The sequence below is a fragment of the Chrysemys picta genome, chromosome 20 (genome assembly GCF_011386835.1).
Source record: "Chrysemys picta bellii isolate R12L10 chromosome 20, ASM1138683v2, whole genome shotgun sequence".
In the NCBI taxonomy this organism is placed as follows: Eukaryota; Metazoa; Chordata; order Testudines; family Emydidae; genus Chrysemys; species Chrysemys picta.
The window spans coordinates 1,775,175-1,788,328 of record NC_088810.1 but is presented as its reverse complement, the minus strand read 5'-3'; the positions used below and the strand labels follow the sequence as shown (position 1 = coordinate 1,788,328).

At 61.8% G+C, this 13,154-nt stretch overlaps 1 protein-coding gene across 2 annotated transcripts; it reads right to left on the bottom strand.

The window, feature by feature from the left end:
* Positions 1-3,028: 3,028 nt before the first annotated feature.
* LOC101939067 (ly6/PLAUR domain-containing protein 3-like) lies at positions 3,029-13,130 on the bottom strand. 2 transcript variants are annotated; one of them, XM_042846715.2, is made up of 6 exons: positions 12,259-13,130; positions 9,746-9,888; positions 7,980-8,111; positions 7,585-7,755; positions 7,358-7,501; positions 3,029-5,262 (listed from the first exon to the last, which is right to left on the bottom strand). In XM_042846715.2, the coding sequence occupies exons 2-6, from the start codon at positions 9,810-9,812 to the stop codon at positions 4,766-4,768; spliced, it is 1,011 nt and encodes a 336-aa protein (XP_042702649.2). In that variant the 5' UTR covers positions 9,813-9,888; positions 12,259-13,130; the 3' UTR covers positions 3,029-4,765. The 2 variants fall into 2 exon arrangements, with proteins under 2 accessions (XP_042702649.2, XP_005312362.2); XM_005312305.4 differs by lacking the exon at positions 12,259-13,130 and having other exon boundaries at positions 9,746-10,152.
* Positions 13,131-13,154: the final 24 nt, after the last annotated feature.

The following is a 13,154-nucleotide window of genomic DNA, read 5'->3' as shown; positions in this document are numbered from 1 at the left end:
GTCACACAATAGGTTGGTGGTAGAGGTGGGGAGAGAACCCAGGAGTCCTGGTTCCCAGGCCCCCAGCTCTAACCACTAGACCCCACTCCCCTCCCAGAGCCAGGGAGAAAACCCAGGAGTTCTGGCTCCCAGCCCTATGTCCTTACTCACTAGATCACATTGCTTGTCTAGCTAAATTTCCCATCAGCCCTTTCTTATCCACAAAGCCAGGCCTGAGCCCCTCTCCGGCGCCAACACAGGGATCCCACCTGCGGCTGCCACCTACACCAGCTGTGGTAACAATGATTCTCCTGGCCTAAGGCTGCCGGGATGGGCATCGGCCTTTGAGCTGCTAGCAGGGCATTAACCCTTCAGGTGCTGCAGAGAGGCCAGGTCTTAGCAGCCTCCGCCGCATTTTGTTCTTGTGCAGCAAGATAATTATCTGACCGTGTTCTCATGCGTCTCGAGCTGGGGTTTTGATTTCAACACCGTGTTTCCTGTTTTTCAGGAGTCCACCTCTACTGGAGGGCATCCAGGAGCTTACACCTCCACCCCAAAATCGAGGGCTGGGGGCCCGTCAAGGGCAAACACTGATGGGGAACAGAATCGGGGGCCAGATCCCAGCTGGGGTCAATCGGCCTTAGCTCCATTGGAGTTAATGGGGCCAGACCTCCAGCTGGGATCCTAGAATCGTAGAAGCTTAGGGTTGGAAGAGACCTGAGGAGGTTTCTAGTCCAACCCCCTGCTCAAAGCAGGACCAACACCAACAAAATCATCCCAGCCAGGGCTTTGTCAAGCCAGGCCTTAAAACCTCTAAGGATGGAGATTCCTCCCAGTTCCCTTGGCCTCTCCTCATAAATCATGTGCTCCAGCCCCTTAATCATTTTCGTTGCCCTCCGCTGGACTCTTTCCAATTTTTCCACAGCCTTCTTGTAGTGTGGGGCCCAAAACTGGACACAGTGCTACAGATGAGGCCTCACCAACGTCAAATAGAGGGGAATGATCACGTCCCTCGATCTGCTGGCAGTGCTCCTACTAATACAGCCCAATATGCCATTAGCCTTCTTGGCAACAATGACACACTGCTGACTCATATCCTGCTTCTCGTCCACTGTAACCCCTAGGTCCTTTTCTGCAGAACTGCTGCCTAGCCACTCGGTTCCTACTCTGTAACAGTGAACGGGATTCTTCCGTCCTAAGTGCAGGACTCTGCACGTGTCCTTGTTGAACCTCATCAGGTTTCTTTTGGCCCAAACCTCTAATTTGTCTAGGTCCCTCTGGACCAGGGCCGGTGCAAGGAAGTTTCACACTCTAGGCGAAACTTCCACCTTGTGCCCCCCGCCGCCAGCCCTAAGGTGCCCAACCAAACAGCTGATTGGCGCTGCAAGCCTGGGAGGCGGGAGAAGTGGCGCGGCAACCCCGCGCGCTTGGGGAGGGGGCGTAGGAACGATGTAAACAAAAAATTGGGGGCACCGCTTTTTGGCACCCCCAAATCTTGGTGCCCTAGGCAACCACCTAGTTTGCCTAAAGGGTAGCACCGGCCCTGCTCTGGACCCTATCCCTACCCTCCAGTGTATCTCCTCCCAGTTTAGTGTCATCTGCAAACTTGCTGAGGGTACAGTCCACGCCATCCTCCAGATCATTAATGAAGATGTCAATCGGCCGGAGTTCCACTGGAGTCAGTGGGGCCAGCCCCCCAGCTGGGATCAATCGGCTGTAACAGCACTGAATTTACATCAATTGGGGATCTGGCCCGATAGACTTTAAATCTGAATGTAGAGGGGGAGCCCAGGGCTCGGCTAGCAGGGGCCTGCGGGTTAGGATTGTGGGGCACCGACAGAGCTGGGGTGTGAGGGGAGCCAGTGCTCTAGGCGCAGGATGAAGCCCCCTGCCCTGGCCTAGAACAGACTCAGGTGCAGAAAGTTCCCTGGAGGCGGGGGCCTGAAATCTGTCTGTCAGTTCTTATCTCTCGTGCCTCGATCAGAGCAGAAACCTCAAGGCTGCTCCGGAGAAGCGGCCTCTGATACTCTGCGAGGCGGGAGGTTTCTCAGTCGCTCACGATGATCGACAGATACCGAGCTGTAGAGCCGGTGAAGCTGATCATGCTGATAGCTACGGCTTCCTTTCTGAGGTGTTTGCTGGGGCATCAGGGCGCCGGGTATGACCTGCCCGCTCGGAGCCGGCGGGGCTGACGTGTGTGGTGCTGCCAATTGCATCTCGCGGTGCGCCGGTGGGGCAAACCAGGGCCAGGTGGGGTGATGGAGACGCTCTCTAGGGGCCCGAACGCGAGGGAGATTGCCCCCCGTGCCTGGCTTTGCCGTCAGCCCTCCTTGATGTTTCAGGGCAGTGGCTAGAGTCCTGGTCTGCCCATCACCGTGGCCTCTGGGGACCTCGCAGTTTTTAACACATTGATCCTAGCCACCCTCCCTGTCCCCCTTGGGGCTGTTATCCCCAAATTGGTGGTGGGGAAACTGCCCGAAGGACTGCATAGTGGGGGTTGGAACCCAGGTGTGCCGGGTCCCAGGCTGCCCCAGTCCTTCCTTTCGGCTGGATTTGGGGCCTGATTCGAGCCTCATTGGGGCTTTATTAGGGGATGATCCCAAGGGACCATTCCAGCCTAGGAAGTGTTGAAGGACTTGTGGTAAAGGGGCTGGGTTGGGACCCCAGACAGCTGGGTTCAATTCCTAACCCTGACATTGAGTCGCTGGGCAACCTTGCGTCAGGTCCTCTCTGTGCCTCAGTTTCCCATCTGTAAAGTTGGGTGCAATCATCCTTCCCTATGTAGTATGTGCTTCAGGGCAGGGTGTGAGTCTGGCCTGACTGGGGCTCCAAGCCCGGTCCAGGGGGGTTTGTGCAGTGCCCAGCGTGGTGGGGGCCCAGATGCCTCCGAGAGAGGAAAGTCCCCATGTCCCGTTCCCCACCCAGCTGGGGATCTGGCCCCACTGACGCTAAAGGAAACATTTTCCTTAAATAGAGCAGGACGGGGACGGTAAGGCAGCCACTGACCCAGGCAAAAAATCGGACCCCCAAAGAAACAGAGCTAGACCCCTTTAAACACAGCTACAATCCTTTTATTAATGAGCCTTTAAACCCTTCCCCGGGAATTCCCGGCCCCCTTCCCATGGCGAGAGTTGAGTCTCTGAAACTATTTACATTGGGAAGGGCAGCTGCAGCAGCGCCAGCTGGGAGAACGATTCCGGGACGCCTCACTCGCGGCTCCAGGGCATGTGCTGAGCTGAGAGGTCAGGAAGGGGAATATTGCACAGTGAGGGGGCGTAATGGGGCCAGAGGTTTCAGGTAGCAGGGACACCAGGGTGGATGGGTCTGGGGCGGGGCAGGGAGAAGGCGGGATATTGGGCTGGATGGGCCCGTGGGGCTGATCCGGGATAGTCCCTATCGCCCCAGTGGGGCCGTGAGGAACTCATTGACCCCTCCGCTCTCTTAGCACCATCCCATCCTTCTCTGAGCTGTGCCACCGGGGCTGGTGGAAGGATGGGAAGTTGTGCTGGGACCCCATTATTGGGGTTAAATACCCAGCGGGCAAGTTGGTGGGGGGGGTGGGGGGAAGTGCCCAAGCCCACCAAGCCATAAGGATGAGCCACCCATTGCCCCTCCCTTTCCATTGCTGTGCCCTGGCCACCGTGTCTACGACCCGTGTGCCGGCGGCCATCTTGTTGCGCCATCTTCCACAACCAGCCTCGTGTGTGCGTGTGTGTGTGGAGGGGGCATAGACTGTGGGTCCCAATGCTGAGGCCTAGCAGGCTGTTAGAAGCCTGAGTTGCCTTTGGCGCCATGGCAACAGGACCCACCACCCTGTTGGCTGGAGACAAAATGGGTGGCCAAGAATAATGGCAAGTTGGCTGCTGCATGTAGTCCTGTATTTGATTTGGAGCAGCCTTGGGACTTTTCCCCGGGGAATGAAGACCAAGCAGTGGCCACCTTCCCTAGACAGATGTCAACTGATGTGGCATAAAGAAACAAGATGGCTGCCCAGTGTTGGCAGATAACACAAACACTCGAAGGTGCATTGGCGTGGCAAAGCATGCACCTGGGTGAGGTGAAGAAGGGATAGGATCCACTCAAGCGAACAGAAAATGGCGGCCGTCACAGCCCTCCCCAGACTGGGGTCAAACTAGGCCATGTAGAAACAAGATGGCCGCCGTGCACAGGCTGAAGAGAAGCCGGAATTTGCTGTGCTGCTATAAGAATATGGCCTGCGATATGGGAAGGCGACACGTGGGAATTTGTTCTGGAGGGCAGGGGTAGTATGGCTCTTCCCTCTCCGTGTTGTTTCCCCCCCACTTAAAAAACAAGCTGGCCACTACAAGTAGGCAAAACTAGGCCACGGGCAACCAAGATAGCTGCCTTGTGCAGGCCAAAGGGAAGCCTGGATTTGTGGTGGTGCCATGAGAAGGGCTCCGTGGACATTTTGCGTGAAGGGGGCAACCACAAACGATGCCCTAGAGGGACATCAAGCCACGCCGCTTCCAGACCAAAATGGCTGCTGTGGGGAGGCCGAAGAGAAGGCCAGGTGTCGTGAGGACGGGGCTCTGCACGGAGATGCAACCTGGAGACTTAGCCCCGCCTGGCGACGCCAACAGGGCCAACCTGGCCTGACATCAAGAGCTGCTGCTCAACTAAAGAAGATGGCTGCCGTGCATGGGCCGAAGCCTGGCTGGAGTTGAAGAAGTCAGGGGGAGGCTGGCCAGCGGAGCGGGAATAGGGGTGATGGGGGGGTGAATGGGTGGGGGGCGTCTCGTGCCGTTTCCCCTCCTTGGTGCCCCCTTCACAGGAGCAAGGCGGACCCGAGCAAGATGAGCCAGGCCGAGGCGCTCAACCCCGCCGCGCCCCCCTTTCCGCCGCTCGGCAGCTTGACGCCCGGGTTGTTCCGCCGCTCGCCCTCCGTGGTGATGTGGCGGTCGTCCCGGATGAGGTCCTCGTGGTCGTCATGATCCTCGTGGTCGTCATGGTCCTCGTGGTCCGGAGGCAGGGGCGTGGGAGCGGCAGTGACCGTGGCGGCGGCGGCGAGCGTGGCGGTGGCGGTGGCGGTGACCGTGGCGGTGGCGGTGGCATTGGCGCCCGTGGCGTTGGCCCCTTGGCCGGGCATGACCTCCAGCCGGGGGATGTTGGGGGCGAAGAACGTCTTGTTGGTCAGGTCCCCGTTGCAGAGGTGGCCGGAGCAGCAGGAGCCCACCAGGTTGACGGCCGTGCTGCCCCTTGCCTCCTTGGTGCAGTCCTTGTTCTGCACGCAGCCCTTGATGGGGCGGCTCAGTGAGACGTTGCCTGGGGGAGACGGGACGGGGGACAGTCAGGGGAGGGCCGTGCTGTAGGGAGCGGGGTGGGGTCCCTCTCCCGGCCGTCGGTGCTGGCCCCGATGCACCACTAGGGGGCGCTGTGCTGTGTGAACCGGGTAGGGGCCCTCCCCGAGCTGTTGGTGCTGACCCCCAATGTGCCACTAGGGGGCGCTGTGCTATGGGGGGGGGGCCTCCCCTGGCTGTCAATGCTGGCCCCGATGCACCACTTGGGGGCGCTGTGCACAGTGCCGGGTTTACAATGGCGCCATGGAGCCGGGCCCATGCTCGGAAGGGGCCCGGCCTGCTCCGCTTGCCCTGCGCCCCAAGACCCCACTGGCTTCCCCCACCCACCACTTGCTCCTCTCGGCCTGCCCACCGAGGGCTCCTCTCCGCCCTCTGGCCCCACCCCTTGCTCCTCTCCGCCCCCTGGCCGGACCCAGTGCCCCTCCGGCTCTGGGCAGTCTCTGCTTCCCACCCCCGTGGGGCCCCGCCTGGCTCCCCGGAGCTGAGCCGCCTGGGACTGGGGCAGAAGCCTGGCCGGTCTCAGCCGGGGATGGGGGTGACAGTGCGGGGGGCTTGGCTGGGCCCCTCCTGGCAGGTGGGGCCTGAGGGCGCCCGGCGGGGCAGGCCCTGGCCTGGCTGATCACACCACTCCCGAGGGGCCGGAGCGATTCCCGGCCCCAGGACCAGCCCTGGCTGCGCTGCCGGCTCAGCCCGACAGACAGTCGCCTCCCAGCAGGGCCGGTGCGTGCGGCCGGGCAGCAGGGGGTGGGGAGTGGGTCTCTGGGGGGTGCTGGGCTGGGGGGGGGGAGAGCTGGGTGCTGGGGCAGTAGGGAGTGGGGGTTCTGTGGGGGGTGCTGGGCAGTTGTGGTGGGGCTGTGGGCAGGGGGTGCAGGGTAGGGGTGGTGTTGTGCAAGGTGCTGTGCATTTGTGGGTGGGGGGGCGGGGGTACTGGGCATAGTGGGTCCGGGGGGGCTCTGGCTATAGGGAATTTGGGGGGTGTTCCGGTGGGGGGGGGCTGTGTGGTGCGGCATGGGCCCGCCCCCGACGGGAAGGGCAGGCTGGCAGCACAGGGCTAGTGCCCTGGGCTGGGCTGGGCTGGGCTGGGCTGGGCTGGGCAGAGTGGGGCCACCCGCCGCCCCCCGCCCCATTGCTTCTGGCCAGCCCCTCGCTCTGGGGACCCTCGGGGGGAGGGATAGCTCAGTGGTTTGAGCATTGGCCTGCTAAACCCAGGGTTGTGAGTTCAATCCTTGAGGGGGCCATTTGGGGATCTGGGGCAAAATCAGTACTTGGTCCTGCTAGTGAAGGCAGGGGGCTGGACTCGATGACCTTTCAAGGTCCCTTCCAGTTCTAGGAGATGGGATATCTCCAACATCCCCACACCAGGCTCCATTGCCCCATGGAGCGGCGGGCCCACAAATATGTGTGGTGCCAGGTCCACAAAGGGTTAATCCGGCCCTGGCTGTGCTGTAAGGAGTGTGTGTGGGGGAAATGGGGCGCCCTCCCCTGGCCATCGGGACTGGCCCCAATGCACCTCTAGGGGGCGCTGTGCTGTGGGCCCTCCCCTGGCAGTCAGGGCTGGCCCGGATGCACCACTAGGGGGTACTGTGCTGTGGGCCCTCCCCTGGCAGTCAGGGCTGGCCCCCATGCACCACTAGGGGGCACTGTGCTGTGGGCCCTCCCCTGGCAGTCAGGGCTGGCCCCGATGCACCACTAGGGGGCGCTGTGCTGTGGGCCCTCCCCTGGCAGTCAGGGCTGGCCCCGATGCACCACTAGGGGGTGCTGTGCTGTGAGCCCTCCCCTGGCAGTCAGGGCTGGCCCCGATGCACCACTAGGGGGTGATGTGCTGCACCAGAGGCTGCCTTTCCGGGAGTGGGGGGGATGCAAAGCCAGAGCACGATTTGCAAAGATCCGCCAGGCCCTTGGCCCCCCCGTCGGGGCGCGAACCCCGGTGTCCCGGCCAGCTTGCCATCATGGTGATTGCCGGCGGCTCCCCGAACCTCCCTGGCTCCCCGTGCTGGCCAAACAGCTGCCGCGCCTTGCCCCAGAGGGGGCTGTCTCTGAGTGTCCCGCCCGGGCCTCACCGACTTTCATGGTGACGTTGCCGTGGAAACAGCCCTGGTACCCGTCATAGCATTTCACCACCGTGGAGTTGCCGGGGGAGCAGGCCTCGTTGCCTTGGCAGCTGTAGCACTCCAGCCCATTGGGCACTCGGGCGCTCTCGTTACCTGGCGACCAGACAAAGGGGGGGCAGTTAGAGAGGAGGAGGTGGGGGGCCGGCCCCTCCCCGCACCCCCCGGTGGGCACTTACTCATCGACTGTAGTGCCATGGCCCGGATGTCCAGCTGGGAGTTGCAGCGGCTGGTGTTGCAGTTGCGCACCTGGGAGAAGGCTAAGATGCCGTGCAGGTCCACGCCCTTGTCGTTGGTGCCCGTTCTGCCCAGGCCGCAGCCCTTCTCGCCCACCAGGAACTGTCCGTGGCCTGGGGAGACAGCCGGGGGGGGGGGGGGGTGAGCGAGTCGGGAGAGAACCCAGGCGTCCTGGCTCCCAGCTTCCCCCTACCCCACAGCTTTAACTCCCCTGCCAGACCTGGAGATGGAACCCAGCCCTCCCTGCTCTAACCCACTAGGTCCTATGCCACTCCCAGAGCCAGGGAGAGAACCCAGGAGTCCAGGCTCCCAGCCCTCACCCCGAGGGCTCACTCACTCCATTTCACGGCCGCCACGGTTTCCATGCACACTTGGGCGTTGGCTGGACACGAGATCGTCTTCATCTTCTCCGGGCTGCAGCCGCCGTCGCTGCGCTCCACACAGCTGTGGCACTCCAGGGCGATGGCTCCTGCATGGGGGGGAAGGAATCTCTGTGAAACCCGGCGTGGCTGGCACGCCCGTGGGGGGACCTGCCTGGGCCTGTCCCCGGCGGGGGGGGGAACCCCTAATCTCTCAAAGGCGGGTTACGTTTGTGCGTTTTCCCAGGTAATTTTGCACGGCTGTTTGCACGGCTCCTTCTCTTTGCACGGATTCTCACCTGCTTTTGCGTGCAGATTTGCACCCTTCCCTCACCACTTTTGCACTTTTCCATGTGAATTGGCACGTTTCCCTGTGTAATTCCGTCTGTACAATGTTCACCTTTCCCTTGTAATGTTGCATGTCAAATGACACAGAGACGTGACAATCGACATGGGACCACGTGAAAGTGAATATGCAAATTTGCAAGGAAAGGTGAAAATTAGCATGTCAAATTACTCGGAAACATGACACTTGACGTGTTAATTTTCACCTTTCCCTTGCAACTTTGCCTGTTAATTTTTATGTTGTCCCATGTAATTTTGCATGTCAATTTTCATGTCATGTTACATGCCAATTTTCACCTTTCCCACATAACTTGGCATGTCAATTTGGACCCTTTCCCGGGTTACATGTTTCCCTGTGTAATTTTACGTCAATTGTCCCCTTTCCCCTCCTCATGGATTGTTCCCCAAACTCCTGCTTCATAAACCTGCAAGTGGGTGTGTCCGCATTTAATGCCCCACGCATCTTCAGAGAAATTCGGTGGCACGTTTCCTCTCCTTTTTTGCACCAGTTTGAACACACTAGAAGTGCACTCACTTTCCCACCTCTCTAGACCCCCCATCCCTGGCTCTGTAAATTTGCACGGCGAGTGGCCCACCTCCCAGCCCTCGCTGCGTTATTTCCACTGTACATTTGCAGAGATTTGCTGCCTTTCCCCTCCTCTTTGCACCGTTTTCTCCAGGCGTTCCCACGGACACTTGCACGGGGGTTTCCTTCTTCGCACCATTTGTCTGGGAACTTGCACTTGTGTTTGCACTTCTGTTTCTCACAAACACTTGCATGGGCGACAGATCTCCCTCTTTGCCCCCTCCTCCGGTGGATGGCTGTGTCAGCTCCAGGATGGGGGTGACCCCACCCCGGGGTGAGGCTGGCGTCCCTGGGAGGAGTTCTCCCAGTTGGCAATGTGCCCCAGACCCATTCCAGGTGGAGCGACCTGTCCCAGCATGCACGGCACCTCTGCTCCCACCCCCCCAATCCCATGGCACTAACGGCTTCCCCCTCCCATTCCAGCATGGAGAATGGAGTCAATACCCAGCCCCCAGACCTGGGGAAGGGGGGGTCAGTGAGCTGGGGGGTCCCCTCTCCAGGAGATCCTAGAGGGGAAAGGCCCTAGCCCCATTCCTTGCCCCCCTGAGCCAGCCAGTCCACTACTCTGGGACTGGATGGGAGCCGGTGCCCCCTAGACGGGAAAGGCCTCCTGCCCCATTCCCCACCGGCCAGCCCCCCGGCCTGGGGCTGTATTATAATGCCATCACTCAGTCGTTCTCTCGAAGGAGCCGGGTTTCCCTGGCAGATGCAGCTGAGATAAAAACACCCCATCAATCTGCCCCGGGACCCAGATTCGTCCCCACTGGAGCAATGCCCCGTCCCGGCCCCCGGGTGTGCTCCCCGGCCCCGTACCTTGGAGGAGCAGTGCGGCCGCCAGCAGGAGGAGGGGACCGGCTCTCGGGGGGCGGGGGGCTCCCATGGCTGCGTCTGCCTGGACCAAGCGGGTTCTCTCGGCTCCCGGCAGCTTCCACGCGACTCCGGCTGCCAGCGCCAAGCTAAGACGATAAATAAGGGGAGGCAGATGGGGCGGGATGTCCCCGCCCCCCCGGTGCATCCCACCCTCCCTGGCTTCGGTGCGGGGCCCCAGGCCGGCGATTATTCACGTTGCCGCCCCAGCACCAAGCCCCGGCGCGTCAGTACCAGGGCGGTGGCTGTCCCAGGAACCGGCCCGGCCGGTTGGGGGAGCTGGCAACGCCTTGGCGGGGCAGCTTCGACGCTGGGGGCTCAGCGCAGGGGGAGCAGGAGCCCGGGGAGGCCTCGGGGCGATCGGGACTGGAGAGGCCCCCAGCAAGGGCGAGGTGAGTGTGCCCCCAACCAGCTCCCCGTGGCACGGTGCCCTGTGCCCAGTCCCCTGCCCCGCTCCCTGTGGTCCAGCAGCCCCCGGTGAGCCCCCTAGCGTCACATTGGGGCCAGGACGGGGTCAGCAGGACACACTGACACATCGAGTCACCCCAGCCCACCCCCTGCCCCGTATCGCTGCCTGAGGGCACTGAGGTCAACACTGAGTCAGCGCCTGGCCCCTGGCATGAGCTGGCATGAGCTGGCATCGAGGGCCCAGCCTCAGCCCTGGCCCAGAGGAGACACGAAACACGCAGCCAACATAGGTGCTCATGTGTGTGGCAACCAGCCCCCTAGACACCAGGTATAGTGGTTAGAGTGAGGGGCTGGGAGCCAGGACTCCTGGGTTCTCTGCCCTGCCCTGGGAGGGGAGTGGGGTCTAGTGGTTAGAGCGGGGCTGGGAGTCAGGACTCCTGGGTTCTCTGCCCTGCCCTGGGAGGGGAGTGGGGTCTAGTGGTTAGAGTGGGGCTGGGAGACAGGACTCCTGGGTTCTCTCCCTGGCTCTGGGAGGGGAGTGGGGTCTAGTGGTTAGAGCGGGGAACTGGGAGACAGGACTCCTGGGTTCTCTCCCTGGTCTGGGAGAGGAGTGGGGGCTGGTGGTTAAAGCAGTGGAGCTGGGAGACAGGACTCCTGGGTTCTCTGCCCCGCCCTGGGAGGGGAGTGGGGTCTAGTGGTTTGAGCGGGGGGCTGGGAGACAGGACTCCTGGGTTCTCTCCCTGGCTCTGGGAGGGGAGTGGGGTCTAGTGGTTAGAGTGAGGGGCTGGGAGACAGGACTCCTGGGTTCTCTGCTCCGCCCTGGGAGGGCAGTGGGGTCTAGTGGTTAGAGCGGGGGGCTGGGAGCCAGGACTCCTGGGTTCTCTGCCCCGCCCTGGGAGGGGAGTGGGGTCTAGTGGTTAGAGCGGGGGGCTGGGAGACAGGACTCCTGGGTTCTCTGCTCCGCCCTGGGAGGGGAGTGGGGTCTAGTGGTTAGAGCGGGGGGCTGGGAGCCAGGACTCCTGGGTTCTCTGCCCTGCTCTGGGAGGGGAGTGGGGTCTGGTGGTTAGAGCGGGGGGCTGGGAGAAAGGACTCCTGGGTTCTCTGCCCCACTCTGGGAGGGGAATGGGGTCTGGTGGTTAGAACAGTGGTGCTGGGAGCCCGGACTCCTGGGTTCTCTCCCAAGCAGTGTTGTGTTTTGATGGGTGGGGGTGGGGGTGCTGTGTGTGTTGTTGGGTAGCTCTGCCCCCCCTGCAGTGCAGCCCCCACCCGGGACCCCGATCCCAGCCTGGGCGGACCCCGAGGCTGCTCAGGCCCAGCAAGGAGGTAGCTGAGGGAGAGGAGGAGCAGGCCCGACGTCCAGGAAATTGGGGTGCAGCTGGGCCCCAAGTCCAGACACGCAGCTGCCCCTCCCTTGTCTCACCCGCCCCAGGGCAAATCCTTCCCTTCCCCAGAGCCGGCACCAAGCAGCACCTGAGTCACTGGGGCCTGGGGGCCGGGGTGTGGGGAGCACAGGGCCCCCCCTTGTCCCAGGCCTAGGAAACAGGGACACACCCAGGGAAAGACTCACAGGGAGGGGGCGGGGGATGGGACAGGAGGCCCTTCCCCTCCAGGGGGTGCCAGCCCCAATCTGGCTGCAAGGGCAGCACTGTGAATGTACAGCACCCCAAGGATCTGTCCCTGGGGGACTGGGATCGAGTTGGGGGGCGGGCTGGGAGCCAGGACTCCCCGGTTCTCTCCTTGACTCGGTGGGGAGGGGAGTGGAGTCTAGTGGTTAGAGCGGGGGGGCTGGGAGCCAGGACTCCTGGGTTCTGTCCCCGGCTCTGGGAGGGGAGCGGGGACTGGTGGTTAGAGTGGGGGGGGGGGGTGGCTGGGGGCCAGGACTCCTGGGTTCTGTTCTACCGCCTCCCTTGAGTGGGCTTTGCATTACGTGCAGAGGGCTGGTTTCCACCAGGGTGCCGAGCCGGGTTCCCCCGGGGCCGGACGTGCCCCATTGGGATGGCAGTGGGTGGCTTCCCCCAGCCGCTGGCACCAGGTGGCAGGGCTGGCCTTACCGGTGGGCACTGGTGGCGACCGCTGCTCCGGGAGCCCGGGCAGGAAAGGGGCACCTGGGCTCACTTCGCCCACCAGCCCTACCCGGAGGGTGAGCTCTTCCTCATAAGAACATGCGAACGGCCACACTGGGTCAGACCAAGGGTCTGTCTAGCCCGGTATCTTGTCAGCCGACAGTGGCCAATGCCGGGTGCCCCAGAGGGAATGAACAGAGCAGGGAATTATCAAGCGATCCATCCCCTGTCGCCCATTCCCAGCTCCGGCAAACAGAGGCTAGGGACACCATCCCTAATAGCCATTGATGGACCCATCTTCCATGAACTTATCTAGTTCTTGTTTGAACCCTGTTATAATCTTGGCCGTCACAACATCCTCTGGCAAGGAGTTCCACAGGTTGACTGTGCGTTGGGTGAAGAAATACTTCCTTTTGTTTGTTTTAAACCTGCTGCCTGTTAATGTCATTTGGTGACGCCTAGTTCTTGTGTTATGCAAAGGAGTAAATAACACTTCCTTGTTTACTTTCTCCACACCACTCAGGATTTTATAGACCTCGATCATATCCCCCCTTAGTCGTCTCTTTTCCAAGCTGAAAAGTCCCAGGCTTATTAATCTCTCCTCATACGGCAGCCGATCCATCCCCGTCATCATTTTTGTTGCCCTTTTCTGAACCTTTTCCAGTTCCAATAGGTTCTTTTTGAGATGGGGCGACCAGATCCCCTCCACATCCCCTTCCTGGAGCTCTCCCTGTGGGGTCGGGGCGGGCAGCGCTAAGGACCAGGTGAGGGACACAGCCGAGCATGGGCGACGCCGGGCGATCTCTCCCGGCCGGGCCCCGGCTCCAACTCCAGCCACAACACTGAGCTCAGTTTGTCCCCCGCGTGGCTCAGGTTCCAGGGAC